Source organism: Balaenoptera physalus, assembly GCF_965194825.1.
Source record: "Balaenoptera physalus genome assembly, chromosome: 11".
In the NCBI taxonomy this organism is placed as follows: Eukaryota; Metazoa; Chordata; class Mammalia; order Artiodactyla; family Balaenopteridae; genus Balaenoptera; species Balaenoptera physalus.
The window spans coordinates 63,417,463-63,443,135 of record NC_138896.1 but is presented as its reverse complement, the minus strand read 5'-3'; the positions used below and the strand labels follow the sequence as shown (position 1 = coordinate 63,443,135).

The 25,673-nt window shown below is 44.5% G+C and overlaps 1 protein-coding gene across 1 annotated transcript; it reads right to left on the bottom strand.

The window, feature by feature from the left end:
- Positions 1 to 1,381: 1,381 nt before the first annotated feature.
- LOC309637743 (uncharacterized protein) lies at positions 1,382 to 18,484 on the bottom strand. The gene is made up of 4 exons (XM_082412899.1): positions 18,407 to 18,484; positions 11,331 to 11,422; positions 10,892 to 11,021; positions 1,382 to 8,993 (listed from the first exon to the last, which is right to left on the bottom strand). Exons 2-4 carry the CDS (start codon positions 11,343 to 11,345, stop codon positions 7,540 to 7,542), a joined length of 1,599 nt encoding a protein of 532 aa, XP_082269025.1. The 5' UTR covers positions 11,346 to 11,422; positions 18,407 to 18,484; the 3' UTR covers positions 1,382 to 7,539.
- Positions 18,485 to 25,673: the final 7,189 nt, after the last annotated feature.

The following is a 25,673-nucleotide window of genomic DNA, read 5'->3' as shown; positions in this document are numbered from 1 at the left end:
GATGGAAGGGGCCAATTCTGAGTATTATCTTTACATGTCCAAATTGAGTGTTCACACTGTTCTCCAAGCAATACAAGATTTCTCACTAAAATACTCAGCCTTGGGACTTCCCTGGCGGTCCAGTGGTTAGGACTCCACGCTTTCACTGCCGAGGGCCCGGGTTCAATCCCTGGTCAGAGAACTAAGATCCCACAAGCCACAAGGTGCGGCCAGAAAACAAAAACAAAACAGAACAAACAAACAAAAAAACTCAGCCTATTTCCACTAGGAGTCATGACAATTTCTATGTCCCTTTAACATCACCAACAGTTGGTACTATTAAAAGGTAAATTGAGACATTAAAATTTTTAAGAGTTTATTTGAGCAAACATCAATTCAAATCAGCACCAACCTGGAAGTAGTTAGGAGCACTCCACCAACAGGAGCTAGATGCAAGGTTTTTATAGAGAGGACAAGGAAGAAAAGCAAGGAAATTGTTTGATTGGCTATAGCTGAAGCTGGTTGCATTTATTTGGGAAAACCCAGTGACTTGTTTGTGATTCGTTGTTTTTCTTAACCTTGAGGCGCTGAGACTCCCCAAATTTCAAATCTATTTTTCTTGGCTAATGCCATAAAAATGGGAAACTTAGTTATGGGCTGGCCTGCAGAGATTCCTTATAATTCTACATTATAATTCCTTATAATTCTACATTATAATTCCTTATAATTCTACATTCTAGAATAGAATGTTCCTCTATTCTACTCTCATAATAAAATCTTTTCTATGCTGTTTAGGGCAACTTTGCCCTACTCTCTAAACATCTCCATTATCATCACCCCAAACTTTCGTTAACATGATGCCAAAACTTCAGAGGACTGATTGTATTTAAATATTTTTTTTAATTTTCTGTATGCTATGATGTTTGACATCCCCCCAAAAAAACCATTCTGACTAGGGAGACTGCCCTTCCTAGGGCTAGCCAATTCTTAGAGATAGCAAATGGCCCAGCCAGAGGCATGTCTTTGATATGCAAACTAACCAGTCCAGAGCCTCACCACCTCTACTGGCCCATACACCCCAGGAGACAATATTCCTCTGCCTTTATCATCCCAGGGCCAGGTGCTAGGCAACTAGGAACCACCCCTTCAGCCCCAAACCCATCAAATCCTGCCTTGCCTTTCCCTTGAAAATCCCTGTAAAGACCATGGCCTAAACCTTCCCCTCACTCCTGACCCCTGACTCTTCACCACCCTGGTGGCTTACCCATGTGGTCCGGCGTGGAGTGCCATGCCTCCTGTCTCTAGGATGAGTGAGTATAATAAAGTTTGGGTCTTTTTTTCTCCTGTGCCTCTCCTCTGTCTCCTCTTCTGGCTGCATCTGACTGACCAACTCATTAAAAAAAAGTGCAAACACAAACCATACCATCAGCCGGAACATCTTTGAGCCGTGGGCTGCACTTCACTAAGGGGGTAGCGAGAGCCTACAGCCTGTTCAGCCTTTTCTGGAAAGGCAGCTACTTCATGGAGTTGGCTGACCCCCTGGAATCCCACTCAGGCTTGATCTTGGATGTAATATTTCCATTTAATGATAGCACTCTGATGAGCCTGTCCTATTTTATTAGTAGGATAAGTGAGTACTCACTTGAGGATGGACAGCTCAGGTCTTAAGGTCACATACAGGGCTTTGGTGGTCAGGAGCTCTGTTTCCATTAGGGCCAAAAGCCAGCTAGGAGTTGCCATTTGAAGGGGGTGTATCTGGCAGCTATCTTCAGTATTCACCGGTCCAAAACCCAAGGGGCCTGTGTACCCAAGTAGCAGTCTCTTGTTGCCATAGGCTCCAATCCTCACAAGTAAATCGCCAAGATGTGGAGCTCCAGAGGGCTGGCAAGCACCATTGGTCCCAATGACGGGGTCCATGCCAATGCATCTTGCACAGCCTCTAGAGTCTGCTGCTGTTGGGGGTCCCATCCAAGGATGGCTGTCTTGTGGGTAACCGTGGCATAAGGGACCAAAAGAATACCCAGATTTGATACATGTTGCCTCTGATAGCCAAAAAGGCCTACCAGTTATGGAGGCTCTTTCTTGTTGGCGGGGGCTGCCAAGGACAGCAGTTTTCGGCTGACTTTATCAGGAATACTCCTCTGATTACTGGCCCAGGTGGCTCCCAGAAACTGCACTTTTGAGCAGGTCCTTGCATCTCATCAGTGTTGTCGGCCCTTCCTGCATGTCATAAGATCTACAACCTTATGCAGGGACTGGTCAACTTGTTTCTTGGTCAGGCCAGCAATGAGGATGTCAACACAGTGGATGAAAAGTAGTTCTGGGGATACCTGGGCTTGCTGCAGATCTAAGCCTACCACTGGCGGTGTATTGCAGGGGAATTGAGGTATTGCTATAGACTAAATTGTGTCCCCCCTAAATTAACATGTTGAAGCCTTAACCTCCAATTTGACTGCGTCTGAAGTCCTAAAACGAGAAATGAAGACAGATTGCAAAAGTGTGCTTATTCTTCAAGACAAAGGAAGAATAACCCTAAAGGTGATTCAGAGATGATCAGGGTTTACCACCTCGGTTTCAAACAGACCAGAGAGCTTCCACAGAAGCCATGGGGGCAGAGCCACCCAGAGCCTTGGGATAGACTCCCCCGGAGCTCTGACTCTGTCTGAGCTCTGGATGCTCCCCAGAGCATCCAGAAGGTGGGACCATCACCCCAGTGGTCCTGGAGGGCAGAGGACCGACCAAAAAGTTATTCTTGAGCCTTAAGATCTCATGTAACTTGCTTTGCTAAGTTTTGGACTTGCTCAGGCCCTAGCACACTTCCTTCTGATTTCTCCTTTTTGGAATTGGAATGTGTGAGATTACATTGGTCTCTGCCCCCAGTTCCTGGCATAGAGCCCCTGAAACCCTTGTAATTGTCTAAGTCATAAGAGCTCTAGGAGCATCTTTTGTTCTAATATTTGGTCTTTGACCCTGGTTCTTGACACAGGGGTCCTGAAACATTTGTAATTTCCTAAGTGATAGGAGCATCTTTTATTCTAATAAAGCAACTCTGCGTGAGCTCCTGGATGAGAGCTGGTCACCAGAAAGACCACGCCATGATTCAGAGCTCGGAATTTTCAGCCCCCTTCCCCCAGTCCCGTTCTCCTGATAAGAGAGAAGGGCTGGGAATGGACTTAATGATTGACCATGCCTACACGACGAAGCCTCCATAATAATCCCAATAGAACCAGGTTCAGAGATCTCCCCAGTGGGTGACACATCCTGACTCCACAGGGACAGAAGCTCTTGTGCTCAGGACCTTCCCAGACCTTACCCTATGTATCTCCTCATCTGGCTATTCATATGTATCCTTTATCATATCCCTTTATAATAAACCGGTAAATTTAAGTAAACTGTTTTCCTGAGTTCTGTGAGCCACTCTAGCAAATTAAACCCAAAGACGGGGCTGTTGGAACCTCTGATCTATAGCTGGTTGGTCAGTAACACAGGTGATAACTTGGGCTTGGAACTAGTATCTAAAGTTGGTGGGGGTGGGGTGGGGGGATGAGGTGTGTGTGAGTCTTATGAGACTAAGCCCTTAAGCTGTGCGATCTATTTCCACGTAGTGTCAGAATTGAGTTAAATAGTAGGACACCCAGCTGGTGTTGCAGAGAATTAGTGTGGGGGAAGACACCCACACATCTGGTGACCTCAAGTGTAAGAACTGAAACGTTCTGAGTAGTGAAGGTGACACAGGAGGGAAGAACTGCAGGTTTTTTCAACATACAATGTTGATCCTATAACTGTCCCAGCACTGTATTTTGGAAGCACATAACCTGTCTGGTTTCACAGGTTCACAGCTGGAGAGGAACTCTGCCTCAGCATGAATTGTAGCTCAAATCTCACCCATATCTGATTTAGATGAGACTTTGTGGACTTCAGAGTTAATGCTGAATTAAGACTTTGGGGCTGTTGGGATGGAATTAACTTATTTTGCAAATGAGGACATGAATTTGGGGAAGCCAGACTCAAGAATTTATGGACCAAATGTTTGTTTCCTTGAAATTCATATATTAAAGCCCTAATCCCCAGGGTGATGGTATGTAGAGTTGGGCCTTTGGGAAGTAACCGGGGTTAGATTAGTTTACGTGGGTAGGGCATTCATGATGGAAGTAATGTCCTTATTAGAAGAGGAAGAGACAGAGAGCTGCTCTCTTTCTTTACAATGTGAGGCTATAGCAAGAAGGTGACGGCAGCCAAGACTCAAAGGATCCTTACCAGAACCTGACCATGTTGGCAACTTGATCTTGGACTTCCCAGCCTCCAGAACTGTAAGGAATAAGTGTCTGTTGTTTAAGCCACCCAGTCTATGGTATTTTGTTATAGCAACCCAAACTAAGGCAGCTGCTAAAGATATGTCCCTCCCAATCCCCTTCCTCCCAAAAAGGGATCAGGCCTAGTTATTTTTATGCTTCAAAGAATAATCCCCTCATTATGCAAACTCTTCCAGGTAATAAAACAGAAAAAAACAAAACTTCCAAATTCATTTTGCAAAGCAAATTGAATCTAGTTCTGTACTTAAAAAATAAAATAAAATCACCACAAAAAAAATGGATTTTATTCCAGGAACACAAGGAAATTTCATTTGGAAACTTGCCAGCAAAATCGATTCTGAAAAGAATGATAAAACCATAACATTACACCAACAGATTTTGAAAAGTCTGACAGAACTTAGCATCCATTCCTAATAAAAACTTAAGTATAATAATAATTTGCTATAGGGTATACTACATGCCAAGTATTGTTTCAAGTGTGTTACACTTACGAACTGATTTTATCCTCAAGGCCCTATGAGGTAGCTCCATTTTACACATGGAAGACAAAAGGAAGCAAAGCAACTTGCCCAGGATCACACACCTAAAGAAAGTGGTGGAGGCAGGATTTGAACCTAGGCTTCCAGGCACAAAATCTGTGCTCTTTACCACTATAACATATTGCTTCTTCTAAAAATAGGAATAGAAGAAAACTTCCCGAACAGAGTAGAGTATTTATCAGAAACAATGAGGGTGAACGCCATATAAAACTGTGGAATCCTAAAAAACCTTTCTCCTGAAAGTTAGGAACAAGACACTGAAAGCCTGTTATTCACTATTCTACATTTTTAAAATATTTGTGCTCATGCACGACGTAAGTGGCATACAGATTAGAATTAAGAGAACACTAATCGTTTTTTATTGTATACCTAGAAAAGCTAGGAAATGAAACTGGAAAACTCTTCAAACCAGAACTAATCTAGCAAGGTAATTGGATCCAAGTAAATTTTTTTTTAAATCACTGATTAAAATACTAGCAATAACCAGTAGAAATTGAGGTGTGGCTTTCAAACATAGCTCCTTTTCCTCCAACCAAGAGCCTAAGTGCTCTTCTAGCAAGTGAGGACATTCACTGCTACTTAGCACCTACCCCGGACGGGTGGTGGTCAGCTAACAGGGTTATGAACAGTGCTGGATCCCTCCCTCCAGAGACTTAGTGTGGTACAGTATGAGCAGAACCAGAAGATAAAAAATTACAATACTCGACAGAGGGTTCTCTACTAAAGACATAACCAGTCATGTTGAAATCAGAGTAGAGGGCTGGACCTGTTAGGCTCTCCCCTGGAATCTGGGAGCTTCCAAAGTAAAACACTTTAAAAAAGAAAGTCCTATCGGTTTAAAAAAAATGAAAATAAACACCAAAAATATAGCTATAACAGAAATTTAAAATATTCACAAATGGCAAATTTCCAGTTCTGTCCTTGCTTCAGTAATTTTTTAGGCTCCTAATAAACACTCTAACCTTTTCTGAGATGCCTCACCCAGAATATCTAATTCTTATTTTCTTGAGCCCCAACTCTCTTCCCCTTCTTCCCCACTGTCTTGGAGACATAAATCACAGCTCACAAAAATCTCTCTCCTCTAGGTTATGTGCCTGACATTGCCCCTCTAACCTCCTCCTCCTCTGCCACACTGCTGATCCTGTCATATTGCTAAGAGGAAGAGGGTAGCTACCAGGGGCAAAGATCCCCTAGCATTGAGGCCCTACTAAAAGGATGGAAAGAAAAACTTGTGTCTGATACATGACTGTAGAAGAGGAAATCCCCTGAAAAGATTTTGTTTCTTAAGGCTTTGAGGTATGAAAGTTGGCCCAGAAGATAATCACAATAATTAAGCGTAAACCTCTCACCTAAAAATCAGATGACAGTTGCAGGCATCTAGAACTAGTTGGTAAGAAAATCAGAATGGTGTGACTCTATTACCTTGTCACAAACTTCATTACTGTTCATTCCAATCATCCAAGAATGCTAGGAACTGAAATTGCCATGGAAGTTGAGTCTTCTTTGCAGTAAACTTTGATGCTGTTCTTAACTTGTTCACTTAGACAGCAGGGTGGAGAAAGCTAGTACAGAACTGGAGTCCGTGTTCATGGCAAAGTACATATCACTGGAACATGACAGCTGCCTCCAATACCTAGATACATACATACACGCACACCTGCACAAACTCAAACACAAATCCATTAACTGTCTGAGGCTGAGGTAACAGTAGTAAGACTCTAAAGGACACAAGGAGAAGATATGAATGAGGCCTTTGTATGTGATATCTTTAGAAATTTTAGGTCTGGTGGTGAAAGGGAAGTTCATGCCCACTTTAAGCATGGTTCAGTTGGAGAGGTGAGTTTTAAAAAGCTATTTAACAACTAGAATATGCAAAGTATTATCTATATGCTAAAAGAAATAGATACTATACCCAACCTCAAAGCCTACATGAAGTTAGTATAAAAGGACACAAAGGGGCATTAGGTTGAGAATTGACAAGGCAATTATATAACAATTGCAAATTATAGCACAGGTTAATTCAAAACACTGAGGTCAATCAACAGGTTAGGAGGAAAAAAGGAGCATTTGAAGAAGACAGTCCTTCAGAGATGACCTAGATCTGAAAGGTTCAAGGGACACAGATTGGCCAACAGGAAGAAAAGCTTTTCTAGGTAGAGAACACAAGTGATGAGTCTAGTTTAAAGTAGTTTTAAAAGAGCCACATTCAAGAGGTAGAAAGAATGACTCAGAGTCTTGGAGAATGACTTGATATAAATGGTAAAATGGAGGAGGTGGAATAGAATAAGGAAATATGTCTTTCCTTAAGAATATAATTATGGAACAAATAATTAAGAAACAAGATAGATTTTAATCTTTTTAAAAAGTGAAAGAAGGGGATTCCCTGGTGATCCACTGGTTAGGACTCCTTGCTTTCACTGCTGAGGGCGTGGGTTTGATCCCTGGTCGGGAAAGATCCCCTGCAAGCCGCATGGCACGGCCAAAAAAAAAAGGTGAAAGAAAAAGGAAACCTACAAGCCCATGAAATGTGTAGTCCTTAGTGAGGAAGGATGGTACTGTTACTCCCACTCTCCCACCCTCCTGACCACCAGAGAGCATTTAGGGAATGATCCACTTTGAATAGTGGTTCCAAGAGGAGACCAGGGTGAGCATACTTCTTATATAGAAACCTTAACTCAGAGCTCCTTGCTGTCTTAGAGAATCATGTCTTAAAAAACAGACCGAGCCAGACCTGAGTGCTTTTCTCCAGTGTGAGTTCGCTGGTGGTGATTGAAAGTAGAACGCTGACTGAAGGCTTTCCCACACTCAATACATTCGTAGGGTTTCTCTCCAGTGTGAACTCTTTGGTGCACAGTGAGTTGTGAGCTGTCACGAAAGGCTTTCTCACAATCTTTGCACTTATAGGGTTTCTCCCCAGTATGGGTTCTCTGATGTACCATAAGGCTAGAATTATGACTGAAGACCTTCCCACATTCATTACATTCATAAGGTTTCTCACCAGTGTGAATTCTCTGATGAATAATGAGGTATGAGTTTTGATTGAAGGATTTTCCACACTCATTGCATTTATAGGGCTTCTCACCCGTGTGAAGTCTCTGATGTCGAATGAGACATTTACTCAGACTGAATGCCTTACCACACTCATTACATTCAAAGGGTTTTTCTCCAGTATGAATTCGCTCATGGTCAGCAAGTTGAGAGATCTGATTGAAGGCTTTCCCACACTCGCTGCATTTGAATGGTTTTTCCCCAGTGTGGAGGCTCTGATGTCGAATAAGACATTTACTTCGACTGAAGGCCTTGCCACATTCATTACACTCATAAGGCTTCTCCCCAGTGTGGATTCTCTGATGGTCAATAAGATTTCTATTAGAACAGAAAGCTTTCCCACACTCATTACACTTGTAAGGTTTCTCACCACTGTGAAGTACCTGATGACGGACAAGGCTTTTACTCCGACTAAAGACCGCTCCACATTCATTGCATCCATATGGTTTCTCCCCAGTATGGGTTCTCTGATGGTCAAAGAGTTTGGAACTCTCATTGAAAGCTTTTCCACATTCAATACATTTATATGGTTTCTCCCCAGTATGGAGTCTCTGGTGTTGAATGAGATGGGAGCTGTGGCGATAGGTCTTTCCACAGTCACTGCATTCATAGGGCTTTTCCCCTGTGTGGATTCTGAGATGGACTATGAGCTGAGAGGTCTGCCTGAAGGTCTTGCCACACTCATTGCACTCATAGGGTTTCTCCCCAGTGTGGATTCTCTGATGCCCAATGAGGTGAGAACTCCAATTAAAAGCTTTGCCACATTCATCACATCGATAGAATTTCTGTCCCTTCAGAACTCCTTGATGTTCTGCAGGACTGGAGGACAGGTCTGGATGTCCCCCAAGTTCCTTATATTCATCACACCCATCTTTTGTGGATTTATTTTTATCTTCCTGTGTTATTTCCAAGAAATCGCTTTCCAGTCTGGTCCCTTCTTCACCTGAGGGTTGAACTTCTAGCTTCTCTAAAGCCTCTTCACAGGCATCTCCAGCTTCTGGTCCTCCAGGAATCATCCCACAGAGTACTACTGAGGTCCTATCAGATGACTTCAAAACTTTAGAAATTTCCTTCTTTGGAGGCAACTCTGAACTCTCCATCCTGTTCTCACCTGCTGCCAAAAGAAAGAAGAAAACAACTTTCACTCATTTCTTGTCCTACTGAAGAAAGAGAATCATCAGGAGTCTATGTACTTGAAAAAACTTCACATTACAGGTAAGGAATGAGGAGACACATTAAGAACAGGAGAGAAAATGGGAAATGGCTCAAATTTTTCTTCATGGACAGAAAAACAAAGAAGGGAAGCTGGTCAGTGGAGGAGGGTGGAAGAACAGCCCTCAGGACAGAGGGATGCTGAGCCAGCACAGCCAGGTGAAAAGGCCAGTTGAAAGGCAAGAGACCAGACTGTAAAGCATGGTGTGATCTTCCAGAAGTCACTTAGATGCGACGTCTCCTTAGTAAATAGAGGAACCCTAAGGTCCTTTCCAACCATGACATTGTATGGTTCCACAGTTCTCAGCAAAGATGTTGGGGAGAGAGAGTGGTGGCAAATACCTCAAATCAAATAAGAGAAACAATGTGGACAAACCTGAGAGTAGAAAGGAAATTTATATTATGAGGATGTGATTAGGAAAAAGTGTACATAAAGAAGTGATTCTGGTGTAACAGGACAGTGACAAGATTTGGAGAAGCCATGGGTAGAGAAATACTGGGGAAAAGTATTGAAGGGGAAAGCAAAGCTGTAAAATTGGGCACCCCCTAGTCCCTGGAGCACTGGACTGGTAGGTGCCAGTAGGCACTCCTATAAAAATTAATTTTTATAATTTGAAACGTAAATCAAAATACATGTTTTGTATCTTGATAATCTGGAGTCATAATGAGACTGAACAGCTGAGTATCTGCTTTTGAATTCTAGAATTTTTGAATACAAAATTTGGGAGAAGGCAGAGCAATCATGGTCATAGCTAAACACAAAAATATTGGTTCCTTTCAATCACATCTTAACCAAGGCCGTAAGCCATCATACCACCTTAGCATACGGAAAGTTAAAGATATTTGGTTCCTTGATTCTAAGCTCACCCTCTCCAGAGCAGGCTACTGTATTAGACCGGTCAACCCCAGAACCTGCCCTGACAACAGCCCCTTCCAGGAAGCAGCCCTGTCCCAGTCTTTCTGAAGGGGAAGCTGAGGCAACCATGCTTTGTGCCAAGCAACCCAGCTCATCCCATGATGGACAACAGGTGACTGGAACAGGGCCAAGCACCAGACGCCAAGTGTAGCTTATCTGTAGATTAGTCATCAGCCTCTATGTGGCCTGGGCCAAAGTTCTGCTCAAACAAAGATGATATTTAATGGCTGAACCACCCGTGGAGTCCTTTTCTACATAAATTCTGAACAGAAGGTAGGAAAAACTAAGGAAATTACAAGTAAGAGCTCAAGCTGAAATGATGCATGGAGAGAAGGCAACCATCAGGAGTCAAAGCAAGCAGAACATAGCAGGAAACACAAAGTCTAATTAAGAAAGAGCTCGGAGGGGGGAAAAAGATTCAGATGAAAGAGAACGGGTATCAGTGGGAGGAGAAAACGGATACGCAGGGCACAGCTGTCTTATGACACTGGTGTAAAAATCCTTTCACTTCCACTGCTGAGGTTCCCAGGTTCCCAGGTCACCACAAGGCTTCGTTTCCCGAAGTCTGGTCTAGCTGGTCAGTCTGTTCAGGGCTTCCATTCCTTTAGTTTTACTGTAATTAACTTAGCTCATCCCTTACAATAACTAACTGAATGACACTCTACTCCTTCCAACTACAAACTCTAATAAACTGGCCCAGCTCAATTAATAATAGGACAATGTTAATAACTATTAAAGTGGGTGATGATGGAGAGGGGTTCATTATACTATTCTCTCCCTTTGTCTTTTTATATTTTCATAATAAAAAGTTATAAAAGAAAACGAATATACCAAAGAACGTGTAAAGAAGACAGACTCTAAGTACCGGGGAACATAGTCATTACCCAGTGAGGCCAGGCTGCGGCAATTTTCCAGCATGATGTTCCGGTACAGGGCTGCTCTCTGGCTGAGTGCCGGACCTTTCCACTTCTGCTGAGTATAGTCCACAGACAGGAACTCGAACACTGCAGCCTCCTGGAATGACAAGTTTCTACTGCTCAGGGACATTCCCAGTCTGAGGGGCAGAGTCATTAGGGGCGCTGAGAGCACAGGGTCGGGGCCCTGGTGCCAAAAGGGGTGGGGGGAGGGTGGGAAGCTGGAAGGACACATTAATAAAAGGAGAAGTCCAGGGCAAGATACAGTCAATGAATTCAGTGGACGGGAGCAGCTCCAGGGGAAGCAGTTAGGTGGGGAAGCCACAGCAGCAGACTCAGAATAGGCCAGAGGCCCGGAGATGAGCTCTAGCTATTCCTGGGCCACAGACTTGGAACTCAGGAAGCTCACCTGGGGCCTGACCATCCGGAGCACAGTTGCCGCTGCTTGGTCTCCTACGTTCCCCACTTGGGGAAGGGCAGGCACTGGGGAAGCATGCTGAGCTGAGGGAGGAAAGAAAGCTCTGAGTGGGACCAGCCCTGCTCTTGGCTCCAATGAGGTCTGTATCCCAGCAAGTGGATTCAAGAGAACCCAGGTGGCTCCACACACACGGACCCTCATCCCTGTTCCATAAAGGCGTTCTCCTTTGTGAGCTGTGAACTTTTCCTGGAGGCACAGAAGGTCCCTGTTCAAACTGAACTGGCGGCTCCTTCCAGCCCTCTCTCTGCCACTCTCAGAAGGAAGCTACATTTCTGACCACCTTCTCTCTCCCATGGCTTCCCCAGCAGCAGCCTGCCTGGTCTCCCCCTCACCTCTCTGCCCCTCATTCCCTGGCTTCTCTTCCTTCACCTGCCCTCTCATCACGGACACTGTAGGCGTTCAGGTCTCAGAGCTTCTTTCCTTCTCTCAGAGATCTCATTCTCTAATGCTGCTCTGCCAGTTCCTTGTTCTCTCCTCCACATCTAACACAAGCTCTAATTGCCTACTGAATATTTCACCTGGTGTTCCATAGTAGCATAAACTCAGTGTCAAAAACGCATCTTCTTACTAAATTCGTTTCCTATCTTCCCATATTTTGTTAATGATTCCAGACATCAGTCAAAACCTTTAATTTATGCTCTCTTTTCTTTAAACCCACATCTAACAGATATTCCGCAAATTGATATTCAGATTCAACACAACCCCTTTCAGAAACCCAACTGGTTCCTTTGCAGAAATTGACAAGCTGATAATAAAATTCACTGGAAATTCAGGAGTTCCAGTACAAGGCAAAAGAAACTTGAAAAATAAAAATAAGCTGAGGGAACTCCCTGGCTGTCCAGTGGTTAGGACTTGGCACTTTCGCTGCCATGGCCTGGGTTCAATCCCTGGTCAGGGAAATAAGATCCCACAAGTCACATGGCACAGCCAAAAAAAAAAAAAAAAAAAAGTTGAAGGATTCACACTTCACAATATCAAAACATTTGACTTGACAAAGCAACACTCATCAAGACAGTGTGATACTGGCATAAGGATAGACATATATCAGTGAAATAGATTAAGAGTCCAGAAATAAACCCATACATCTACAGTCAACTTATTTTTGATGGAAGTCCCAAGACCACTCAAAGAGGAAAGAGACTTTTCAACAAATGGTGCTGGGACAACTGGATGTACTCATACAAAAGAATAAAGTTAGACCCGTACCTCAGACTATATATGAAAATTATATGGACAGCAGGCCTTGGCACCTGTTGCAAACTGGCCCCACTGCTCTGTGTACCAAATCACAGATGATGGCTAGCTTTCCCTGAGAGCATGGAACCCTCTGTCTCCCACGATGGTTAAGCAAATTTTTAAAAAATCACTACCTTCATCCACGATTAAAATAGAGGCCATCATCTCCTATATTTGCTACAAACCAACACCTAGGCAATGTCTCCTGGACTCAGCGAGCACTGCTGGGACTGACAAAAAAGATACAACCGTAAACTGAGATGGGAAGAAGGCTCACACCAGAAAGCCTGTCACCACCCAGATAAAAGAAACTGCAGTGCTGCTACAAGGGGATGGAGAATCAATTGAAGAACGACTTTGGAAGCTGCTGAAGTTTTGGCAGAGAAATGAAGCTTTGCTGAGAAACAAGGGAGTGGGGTAAGGAAAATAAGTACACAGAGAAAACAAAAGCAAAGGAAAACTGAGAAGTGATAAGGTACGTAACTGAAGGCCTGTAAAAAGAGACTTGAAGACACAACAACAAGAGGAGGCTGAAGAGGAAAGGTGCCTCCGGAGCGGCAGCGGCAGGCTCCAGCCTTGCTGAGCCGCAGCAGCACCGACGGAGCTGCTCAGGAGGAAGCTGAGTCACAGGAAGAGGCGAGAGACGTTCCTGGTCAAACTATTGCAGAACAGACTGGGGAAGAGAAAGACACTCAGGTGCAGAGAAATCCGGGAGTGAGACGCAACAGAATGAACTGGAGACCAGAGAGAAATATTTTGAAGAAACACACCCAGCGGGAAATGTAAATGGCACTGACCTATATCAGGAAATTGAGACCCACAGGGAAATTAGCACCAAACATAAGCCTCCCAGCTGACCTGCTCTGAAGCAGCTGCTGCAGAAATGTCCAAAGAGGTCAGTGAAGTATTTGTAAAGAGGTGATGAGAAGACGGACCAACAGAAAAATGAGGGCAACTGCCTGTGAATATGGCAAAAGATTCCAGCCCTCTGAGCCCAGCCCCTGCAACCATGAACATGGATAAAAGTTAGTGACTTCCTGGGACTTCCCCGGTGGTCCAGTGTTAAAGAATCCGCCTTCCAATGCAGGGGACGATGGTTCAATCCCTGGTCAAGGATCTAAGATCCCACATGCCGCGGGGCAACTAAGCCCGCACGCCACAACTAGAGAGCCCACTCGCCATGGAGCCCGAGCACCACAACTAGAGAGAAGCTCGTGCACCACAATTCCTACATGCTGAGACAGAGATCCCACATGTCGCAACTAAGACCCGACACAGCCAAAAAAAAATTAAAAAAAAAAAAAAGAAAACCATTCCTTTAAAAAAAAAAAAAAGTTAATGACCTCTTGGGCCTTTCGAAGTCTGAATGAAAGCCCCACAGCATAGTAAAGAGATGGGGCCAGTGGGCTGAAACTGCCCAATTAAATTCAGGTATCCTAATGCCTCAGGGTTCCTTCCAGGTCCCAACTAGCTTCTGAGGACAGAAGAAAAGCTTCATTCATCAACTTGTTAAGATTATACCACAGATGGGAGCCCCCAGGCCTGTGGAGCAACCTGAGATGGAGCAGGCCTCTTCTCCCCCAGAGCTTCATCCCTCTGCCCAGTTTCATTCCCAAATGAAAATGGCTTTCAAAAGAACAGGGGAAATCCCAAGCAATCATGTGGGCATTTTTCAGGGACATTTTCTTCTTTCTGTCATTTCGCTTTATCACCTTATATACAATGTAATTTTGATTTCCTTTTAAAATCCTCATTAAGTAGTCTCTTGTTCTCATGTTTTTCCTGCCCAGTGAGAGGGTACATAAGGTTTACTTTATACACTGATAATAAGCAAATAAGTTTCTAAGGCAATTGCCACTAAAGAAAGATTGCTTCTACGAAATAATGCCATTTGCAGCAACATGGATGCAACTAGAGATTATCATACTAAGTCAAGTAAGTCAGAAAGAGAAACGAATATCATATGGTATCACTTATATGTGGAATCTAATATTTGGCACAAATAAACCTATCTACAAAACAGAAACAGACTCACAGACATAGAGAACAGGCTTGTGGTTGCCAAGGGGGAGTGGGTTGGGGGAGGGAAGGACTGGGAGTTTGGGATTAGCAGATGTAAACTATTATATATAGGATGGATAAACAACAAGGTCCCACTGTATAGCAGAGGGAAATATATTTAATATCCTGTGACGAACCATAATGGGAAAGAATATTTTAAAAGAGAAGTCTATATGTGTTTAACTAAGTCACTCTGCTGTACAGCAGAGATTGGTGCAACATTGTAAATTAACTATACTTCAATTTAAAAAAAATTTTAAAAGAAAGATTGCTTCTAGTACACATTTAAAATGTTAAAATAATATTTATACCAATTTGCCAATTAAAAAATAAGCTCAACCTAGTGCCCAAAATTTGGTTTCTAAGTACCACTCTGCAATAAATGAAACCAGGAATCCTTGCAGAAATGGTTGATTCCAGGGCTGGGGGAGGTAAAAACACAAGATGAGTAACTTGTGGTGCCTGAAAATCAAAGAAAGACACACAACAGGATGGAAGCATGTAAGGGGAAACAGAAGCCAACTTGAAAGAACTCCCAATGGCCAAAATCAGAATAACTTAAGCCACAAAATAAATAACAATACATGCAATAAACCCCCAAAATAAACACTGAACATCACACACTGATGTAATTAAGTAAATAAACAAAAGGGAGAAAAGGCACAACTCTTCCTCACAAAGAATTCCAGTTAATAAATGTAGAAGAAAAAATAGAAATGAAAGGCACCTAGAAGAACATCACAATAATAACTGCTACAGACAAGATCCACCACGAAATGCTAATTAGTGGCTAAAAGTTGAGGAGAAAGGATATTTCTATGCAAAGTCTCAAAATGTCTTCCTCAAAATAATTACTAATTACAAAGGAAAGACAGCAACTTTACAGTGATGAAACTTGGCAGAAATACTGGATCAAAAGTAGTATCACTAGTAAGAAGACATATTGACATCATCCTCAATCTAAGCAGGAGAACATCTGACAAAACCAAATCGAGAGCGTCATTCTAAAATTACAAATATAAAATACTTCAAAAGTGTCAAGATCATGAAAAACAAGTAAAACTGAGAAAATGTCACAGACTGAAGGAGAACAAGAAGACATGACAATTAAATGGAATGAGGGATTCTAGATTGGATCCTGGAACAGAAAAAGAACATGAGTGAGACAGTGATGAAACCTAAATAAATCAGCAGTTTAATTAACAGTATTGGACCCCTGTACATTTCTTAAGTTTGATGACTATACTATGGCTACGCAAGATACTGCCTTTAGGCAAAACAGGTAAAGATATAAGGGAACTCTGTAAAATTCGGACACCCTCTGTGAGTCTACAATTGTCAAAATAAAAAGGTGTTTTTTTTTTTGGCCGCACCATGCAGCATGCGGGATCTTAGTTCCCTGTCCAGGGATTGAACCCGTGCCCCCACATTGGGAGCACTGAGTCTTAATCACTGGACCACCAGGAAAGTCCCAAAATAAAAAGGTTTTTAAACTGAAGAAGTCTGAGTTGTTACTGTGTTTATTTCTATCTAGAAATATTAATGTCTAGATATTATGGATTAACCTGGCAATAAGGGCATTGAATACTGTCAATGCTTATCATCTCTAATTTGTATTTTCTTTCATTAATTTAACAAATATTTACTGAGCACCTACTATGTCCTAGGCACTAAGGTCTCTGCAGTGAATAAAGCAGACAAAAAGCACTGCCTTGAGTAGCTAATGAGAAGACAGACAATGAAATAAAGACAGCGACAGGTCTTATGTACTATAATAAAACAAGGAAGGAGGATGAGGTCTAAAATCAGGGAAGAAAAAGTATAAGCTCAAAAATTCAATCTAGAGCACACGATGACTCACCTGAGGGACCTCTTCCAGACAGTTTCTGATATTAAAAATACTGAAGATTGCAAAGTAAAATGACTTATATTTTACTACATTTTCTGTATTTTTGCTCTGGAGAATGACAGCATAGAATGCTCATGCACTAATGCTTCCTGGATACCAGAGCCACAGAAAACTTAACCTTGGCATAGTTACTATTTTTCATGTTTTTGTCAGTTTCCCTTCCTTATTAGTACATATAGAGGTTTATCTTCAAAACAATCCCATCTTTTTGGCTTACTTTTTAAACCAAAATTTGTCTGCCTTTCTTCAGCATTGAGAACAACATGCAAGAGCAGCCTCATTTGTCAGTCCCTGAAAATGCACAGATATACACATGTGTGTGACAAATGGAAATTCCCTGAAATCCCTAAGCAAATTACTTCCTTGCAAAATAAGCGACCTAACATTAAGGAGTTTTCAGTTTGGAAGTGAGACAGGCTGGGACCTAGGACCCTTCGCTGCAGTGCCTGCACCTAGACAAACATCTCCTCCACCAACAAAACGCAAAGAAACTATAAGGGACTAAAAATAACTGCTTCCAGGCCCAGCTGGGGCAAATTATGAACAACAAGATACAAAAAGACCAAAAACCCAACTGCCACTTCTGAGGAGCTGGGAGCAAAAGCAGAGTATAGCCCATGTACCCTGCTCACAGCACCACCAAGGGTGGGTAGACGACCGAAGCCACCCCTCAGTTGGGACCCCCAGACCTACCCCTACCCTCACCCCAAGAAAGAAACCCCACCACCCCTTCAGGGAGCAAGCAAGGGAACCTGTTACTTGTTTTCGCTCCCTCCTGCTGCCTTGCCTGAATTTCTTGTCAGGCCTCTTAATTTCTATTGATTAAGGAGGCCAAGAACCCTGGTTGGTAACAGAACCACAAACAGTTTGAAAGAGGATGGTGTTCTTTTCCTTGCCACCACTCTTAACTTAGGAAGGAGAACATTTTCTTATTTCTTAAGCCTATATGTCAGACGACAGTAGGGTAGTTTTAGGTTAGTGCTGTAACTTGTGTTTAAAAACTGCATTTTATAGACACTACTCTTTTATTTTGAAAACAGAAATAATCACCCTAATAAAGAATTTGCTATTTTTCTGCACAAATGTCACTTGCTCGGCATTTACAGCTTCATGTAATGTGTATTATACGAAATAAACTGCAAACAAAATGTTTTATTTTAATTATACTTGCAAATATATATCTCAGTGGTGTCATAATGCTGGCATCAATTTTAACCAATATATGAACAAATGCATTCCGGAAGCTGAAGATATAATTTTCAAGAAGCAACAGTATGAATGTACTTAATGCTACTGAATTATACACTTTAAATGGTTAAAATGGTAAATTTTTATGCATCATGATAAATGTTATGCATATATTATCACAATACTGTTTTATTCAATACTAAAAAATTTTTAAGCAATAGTAGGATCCTGTTTCGTAGTTAAAAATTTACATATACGTGTAAAAGTTTGCATAATCATGCACAAATTTTAAAAGGTCAGGAAGCCTCCAGACAAAAACGTTAACGGACTGCAGTTACTTTTACTTTTCTTACGCTCACCCGCGTCATCTAATTACTTGTAATGAATACGCTTTGTTTGCATAATTGGGAGAAGTGATAAAACACAGAAACCAGTACTCCAAATTCGCGCCCCGGGCAGCGAAGCGCAGGCAGATACGCCCTCACCGGGGCGGGTCGGGCTCCCAGGCCAGACCCCCGCCCGGGCGCAGCCTCCAGGCCAAGCCTCACCCGCCGCCCCCCGGGAACCCCGCGCCCGCACGGCAGCCCCCGACGCCCCCTGTTGCCCCGCTCACCGACGCCCGCGGTCGCGAGACTCTCAGTCCGCGGACTGCTCGACCAGTCCCGCGCCAGCCCCCTTTCCGGGCTCTCCGCTGGCCCGTATCGCGCACGCGCATCGCCGCTCCGGGCCTCTAGGCCCCTCTAGGAAGCAGGGAGGGCCAACGTCTCGGCTTCTCTCGGGCCCTAGTGCCTTTCTGGGCGGCCTCTGAGCCCAGCGCATAGGCTTGTCCCCGACACTCCCCACCTAACCTAACCCACTGGACGCCTGCCTTCTGTTCGTGCCCCAGATCTCTATCAGTCTTGTCCTGTTTTCCTACACCCCTCCCCATGTGTGTGCAGGGCTTCCCTCCAGGGCTCCCTCCCCCCAGAGAAGAATGACATCAAAGCTGTTTCTTATCCCCAACTGCTTGGGTGGACCCCAACTGGGTCTTTCCTTGCGAGGTGCTACTGGCTCAATAGAATGAGACCAGGTTCAGCAGAGCAGAAACTTTATTTGTTGATCAAGGAATGAGGAGGGGAGAGCTCCTGTTCTGAAGCCCCCTTCCCGTTGAGGGAGGAACGCCTACAACTTTTAAGGGGTAAGAGGTGGGTGTGCCATCAGAATTTGGGGGAAGAGGTGGAGATTTCCAGAAACAGCAGGAGCAAGAGCATTCCTCTGGGCTCCCTTGCACTCAGCACTAGTTGTGCCTAGCAAAGTGCGAGTCTCCACTTTGGGCAGAGATCCTAGCATGGTAATGAAGCAAAGGCAACTTTCACACACTTCCATCTCATCTGCACAGGTGTTGCCCTCGTGGTCAGGCTAGAACCGGTTCCGGAGAGTTGACTTTTGCCATCTTGGGCCTTTCTGTCTCGGGCCGGTTCTTCGGTTTTGCTTATGTGGCCTTCTGCCTTCCTTTCTATTAAGCAAGCACGGCTGTGGCATAGATAAGCGGATTGTGGCGTGGGAACAAAAAGAGAAAGTAGGTTAGCCTCTGTACAGGTGTGGGTCTCTTTCCGGTGACAAAGCCAGGAGTCAAGATAGCGGCCAGGCTGGCCAGAAGGAGCTGTTAAGGGGACCACTCATTACTCCCTGGGGCCCCTTTCAACAAGGGGAACCAGATCCTCAGGGAGGCTCTGCTCCAGGACAGTCTCTTCCCCCATCACCACCACAACCAGGGGTACTTGCTTATTCCCAGCCCACAGGCACACAAAACTCTACCTTCCCACAGCTTCCAGCTCTTTTATCTTATGGGTGATTTCTAACAAGGCTCACCTAGTGGGTGAACAATGGTACTATTTGCCAGTATGTGGAATCCTGGAGGAGTAGGTTTGGGGATAGGCTGCTTGAAGAAGGGCTGAAGTCACATCAGGAGACTGCCCAGTCCCTGTAGGAGCAAATGTCTTCTATCGACAGCATAAGAGAACCTGGAGGGTGTGGAGCCAATGCCGTAAAGACCACCTGCTGCCATAGGAGGGCACGTGCAAGCTGCTATGTCAAGGGGCCAGGTAGCTGTCCTGGTTGCCCTCTGGTACATGCACCCTAGTGCCAGGCCTCAGCATGTTGCCAACTGATGTTTCAGTAGGAGAGGTGCTCATCCGTGCGCTGAGGCTCTGTTCCAGCCGTCCGAACCACCCCAGGTTCTTTGTCAATGCCCCAGCCGCCAAGGATGGAAAGAGAGAATGGATCCTGGCACCAGAGAGCTATTGATGAGGTGAGACACAAACCAACGGCACAGCATAAATGAGGAGGGTTCAAGCGGCAACATATAAAAAGTGTAATTGGGGACTACCCTGGCGGTCCAGTGGTTAAGGCTCCGCACTTTCACTGCAGGGGGCGCGGGTTTGATCCCTGGTCGTGGAACTAAGATCCCATATGCCTCGTGGCGCGCCCCCCCCAAAAAAAGTGTAATTGTTAAGAAAACACAACATGGGGTTCCCGGGGGGCGGCGGGTGAGGCTTGGCCTGGAGGCTGCGCCCGGGCGGGGGTCTGGCCTGGGAGCCCGACCCGCCCCGGTGAGGGCGTATCTGTCTGCGCTTCGCTGCCCGGGGCGCGAATTTGGAGTACTGGTTTCTGTGTTTTATCACTTCTCCCAATTATGCAAACAAAGCGTATTCATTACAGGTAATTAGATGACGTGGGTGAGCATAAGAAAAGCAAAACCCCAGGGCTAGTGATATTTGGAAACTATTACCACCCCTAGGAGCAGGCTACCTGACAGAAGCTGTGGCCTTCAGTTCAGGGACACGCCCAACCCCATGGTCCAACACACAGTGAGCTGGGGTAATAAGTTTCCTGACTCTCCCTTTGATCTCCTGCCAGGGCCTGCCACTGGCCCAACTGTGAACAAAGAGTATCTCTCATCACCCAATTATATAAGGGTTAAGTTGCAACCCACTGCACTCTGCACCCCGAGAGGAATTCAGGATGAAAAAAGGATAAGGTACTCTGTGCTTTGGATAAACAGGCCCCTAGATAGTTAAATGTATATCTCAGGAAGAATTTCAATGACCCTAGATTCTTGCATCTTCCCCTACACCGAAAAGCAATGAAATTATTAACTTGAGGTGTCTGTTCTTTGTGACCAGCAGTAGGTCTTTTACCATGATGTATGCTTGCCTACATGTATTTCCTAGCCAAAAGAAAAGGAAAAAACCATATATGAACTGGTTCCCCCCCCACCTCTTCAGAGAAGTTCCTCAGAGCTACTGAGAGGCTGTCTCCTGGTCTCTAGTCCTCAGCAAGACCCTGAACAAAATGTAAACTCACAACTCTTATGTTGTGTGTTTTTCTTTGAGTCAACATGACTCAACTGGAAGCTGGCGGAAGAAGGTCAGCTTCTCAGGTCTCAGGACAGCGTTGAGAAGGATTGAGAGTGAATATGGGGGAGAACTGGAAAATATCCAACATACCCAAAAAGGAAAGTGGGAACTGCTCGTCTATACAGTTTTCCTTCTGAAATAATGTTCTTAGCAACTTGTCTCCAAGGAGTGGGTGAATGGGTAAAGGATTGGACATCTGCCACCACACACAGGAAAGAGTTTTGAGTCTTGTCTCATCAACTGAAAGAAAAACACACAACATAAGAGCTGGTAGATAGGGTGTTACTGAGGACTATAGCCCAGAAGACATCCTCTCAGTAGCTCTGAGAGAGCTGCTCCGCAGAGATCGAGGAAAAGCCAGTACACGTATGATTGTGTCTAGGGAATATGTGCTGTCAAGCATACATCTCAGTGAAAGGTCACAAGGAACAGGTATCTCAGTTAATGATTTTAGTGCTTTTTCTGTGTTTGGGAAAATGCAAGAATCCAGACTCATTAAAATTCTTCCTGAGATATACATCTAACTGTCTAAGGGGCCTGTTTTTCCAAAGCACAGAGCGCCTCATCCTGGTTTTCATCCTGAATTCCTCCTGGGGTGCACTGTCGGTCAGCAGCTGCAGTGGCAAATGACTTAATCCTTGTAGAACTGGATGGTGAGCAACATTTTTTGTTTTACCGTCTGTTTGAGAACACAGTGTTCTCATCACAGAGGAGCTCGAGCAGGTTCTGTGTCTGGGGTGTGCTTACGCAACAGGACAGCAGCTAACGTGGACAGCACCCAGACTGGTGTGGTCAAACAGATCCAGCAGATCGGCCCCTCCAGCGTTTGCACCGCTGCAGAAGCAGTCTCTTTGCTCTGTTCGCTCTGCTCAGAGAGCAGCTCTGTTTTGAAGTCCTGCCCCGCTCCCTGAGGCTCAGCCCACCTCAGCCACTACCTGATTTCTCTGAGAGTCACAACACAGAGCCTGTAGCAAGGAGGTCTCTTCCCTCCTCCGGTTGGGGGCCTATTCTTGGAGCTCTGTTTCCTGAGTGTTTTACCTCCTTTCACATTGGGCCAGTTTGCTTGGCAGGAGCCCTGGGCAGAGCTTCTCCAACTTTAATGTGCATGGGAATGCAAATCACTTGAGGTTAAACAGGTTTAACTGGTTAAACTGCAGATTCTAATTTGGGAGGTGTGCAAGGGGGCAAAGACTATGTCTGACAAACTCACAGGTGTGCCCATGTTGTATTCTTATACCAGGCTTTGAGTAGCAAAGAACTGTGAGTGTAAATCACGGGCTCTGCACAGTATAATCCCCTGGGGAGCTCTTAAAGCATTTACATTGCACATCAATTAAGCGCAAAGCTTTGTGGGTGGGGCCCAGGTGTTCCTACTTCTTTAACTCCCCAGGTGATCCCAACATGTAGCCAAAGTTGACAACCTGGGAGTGCAGGATCCTTCCTTTTACCCTGATTCCCTGCAGCGTGCAAAAGCCACAGGCTGAAGAGCTTTGTTCATTTGCGTGTTTTCAAATTTAAACTGCATCAGCTTTTTGCCTCTAAAAAGAAGGGGAAAATCTCCCCCTTAATTTTTTCCCTCCTATTTGAAGTTTGGGTATGGGGAGTGGGAATGTGGTCAGGACTGTGGCCAGAGAAAATAGATCAGAATGTAAGCCTGAGAATCAGCTGTGGCCAAGTGACAGAAAGTAAAATGTCCTGCTGCGATTTTCACCCTTTTTTTAGCCACTCAATCTGGGCCCTGTCTTTGAAGACATAAGGCACTCAAGTACCTACTATGAAAAGAGCCAGTGGTCCAGTGTGGAAAATTGATAAGCCATTTCACTAATAACTTCACATCAAATATTTACAAATGCTAAGTTAAAAAATGTAGGGAATTCCCTGCTGGTCCACTGGTTAGGACTCCGCGATTTCACTGCTGAGGGCGCGGGTTCAATCCTTGTTCGAGGAACTAAGATACCGCAAGCCGAGCAGTGTGGCCAAAAAAAAGAAATAAAGTAACAGGGTTATTTGAGAGTGACTGATTACCATGCCTGTATTTTTTTTAATCACCTCACAGTTCCTGTAGCTCCTAGCACACTGCCTGTCATAGATTGGTTTGGGTTGCCCTAGGAAGTAGGGTAAGTGGAATAGCCACCCAGGACGAATCCTTCCGTCTTTTCACTACAGCTTTCCATCATATCCTGTCCCATCTCCATCTAGAGGAAGAGCAGGGGATGGCATGGCTCTGACCTGGGATCCCAGAAGCTACGGAAAGGGGTTTGTGGGTAGGGTAGTGAGGAGGGCTAGTTAGGCTCAAGGACAAGTTTCCAATGAAAAGTCCCTGTCCAAGAATGGGCACCACCCAGAGAAGCAGGGATGATTCAAAATATTGAGGCCAAGAGTATATCAAGAACAACAGGCAAGGATGAAGGTCAAAACTCACATCAGAAAGTCAGAGCAGGCTGGTTCCTAGGCTATAACTGGAAGAGACTTTGTGGCGTTATCAGCTGGAGAAGCAGGTACAAAGCAGTACAAATTTTAGTTTGTACATATGGTTATAGCTATTCTGGTTCCAACCATTTTTTTTCTTATCATTTTTGAAAGTTCCCATGTTCCAGTTGGTAAATAGTGGCTGAACTATTTAAACACACGCTGAACCCCACAGGAACTCCCCCGCCAACCAAGCCCTCACGGATCACTCATGTGATACAACAGTTGAAGAGTTAATGCCTAGCCCATCAAGGACCTGCTTTGATCCATTTAGGCTAGTAAATTGTTAATAATTTAAATATTACCCCTAAGTGAGAAAGAGACCTAAGTAGCACTTTCAGTTCTGTCTGTGGACTGGAGTCTCTGAAGGGGCCTAATATCCCTCCCTACCTGGAACTCCTCCTCACAGGTAGAATGAGACCAGGTAGGAAGTGTCAACCAAAAAAATAATGCAGGAGGATGAAAAAAAAAAGTTTATTTGGGATCTTATTGCAATTGCAATAACTGTAATTTGGGAGACACAGATTCAGGTAACTCTCGAAAGAGTATTCCCTGATGGGGAAGAGAAACAGGGGCTTATAAAGACAGAAAGCCACGAGGCTGGGACTTCCCTGGTGGCACAGTGGTTAAGAGTCTGCCTGCCAATGCAGGGGACACGGGTTCGAGCCCTGGCCCAGGAAGATCCCACATGCCATGGAGCAACTAAGCCTGTGCACCACAACTACTGAGCTTGCACTCTAGAGCCTGTGAGCCACAACTACTGAGCCCGTGTGCCACAACTACTGAATCCCAGGTGCCTAGAGCCCAAGCTCTGCAACAAGAGAAGCCACCATAATGAGAAGCCTGTGCACCGCAAGAAAGGGTAGCCCCCGCTCGCCACAACTAGAGAAAGACTGCACGCAGCAACGAAGACCCAACGCAGCCATAAATAAATAAATAAATAAATGTGTGTTTTTTAAAATTATTATAAAAAAGAGCACGAGGCTGTTGAAAGTTGCCTGGCAAGAATTGTGGTTGGCACTGACATGATCGGAAAAGATCTGTCCTCAGGAATCACAAGTTTTTTTAGAGTGTCAATAAGTAGATATGTTGTTTCTGGCAGATGTTCTGGATGACTTCATTAGGTCAAAAGGTCAGGTTCCACAGGCTAAGACGTGCATAAGTCACGCTTCCTCAATAGCTTGTTAGAGAGCTCTCTTGGCAATACAGACTCCATTTTTATTTTCCTTTCACAGAAGAGCATCTCCTAATTAACTCCTTAGTTGCTGGATCGTATGGATGATCAGGGTTAGTATGATTGTAGAGCAATGAAAGATCAAGTAGATTAAGAACGTTGGGAGAGAGGACTTCCCTGGTGGTCCAGTGTCTAATACTCTGCGCTCCCAATGCAGGGGGCCCGTGTTCGATCCCTGGTCAGGGAACTAGATCCCACATGCCACAATTAACAGTTCACATGCCACAACTAAGACCCGGTGCAGCCAAATAAATAAATATTTTTTAAAAAAGAAAAGAAAAGGAAGGTAGGGAGAGCTAGTATCATAGGGCCATGGGGTTAAGGACCTCATCCATTCTCCACAAGCCTGGATAATTATTCACTGCATGGGTGGAAGATGTGGGAGTGCCTGCTAGAAGGAGAGACGGATGTGTTCCATGCTCATGGCCTCCCACATGGCCTGGCTCTGGTTACCTTACTTTCCAGACCAGCAGAAGTTATAGATTCCTTTGTGTGACCTGACTGCCAGGGTGTCAGTGGGGTTAGGGGTGTACAGAGCAGGGAGATGTAGAGGCCATAATTGTTCTGTTGGGGATGATGGAGTACAAATTGGATGCCGTCTTGTAGGCGGCAAGATGAGAGAACCAGGAGAGTTATGAGGAAGATGTTCTTGAGCACGCAGTTGACACTTCATGTGTGGTCCTCAGTCAGTAGAAACTGGGCAGGGAATGGGTAAATACAGAGTCAGAATGCCTCAACTGTTCCTTCCAAAATCAGGAGACAGACTGGAGACAGTATTC

Coding starts and splice junctions, on each gene's coding strand:
- LOC309637743 (XM_082412899.1), bottom strand. Junction 8,994..10,891: donor CCGCAGCCTGGCCTCACTGG/GTAATGACTATG, acceptor TTCTTTTGGCAG/CAGGTGAGAACAGGATGGAG.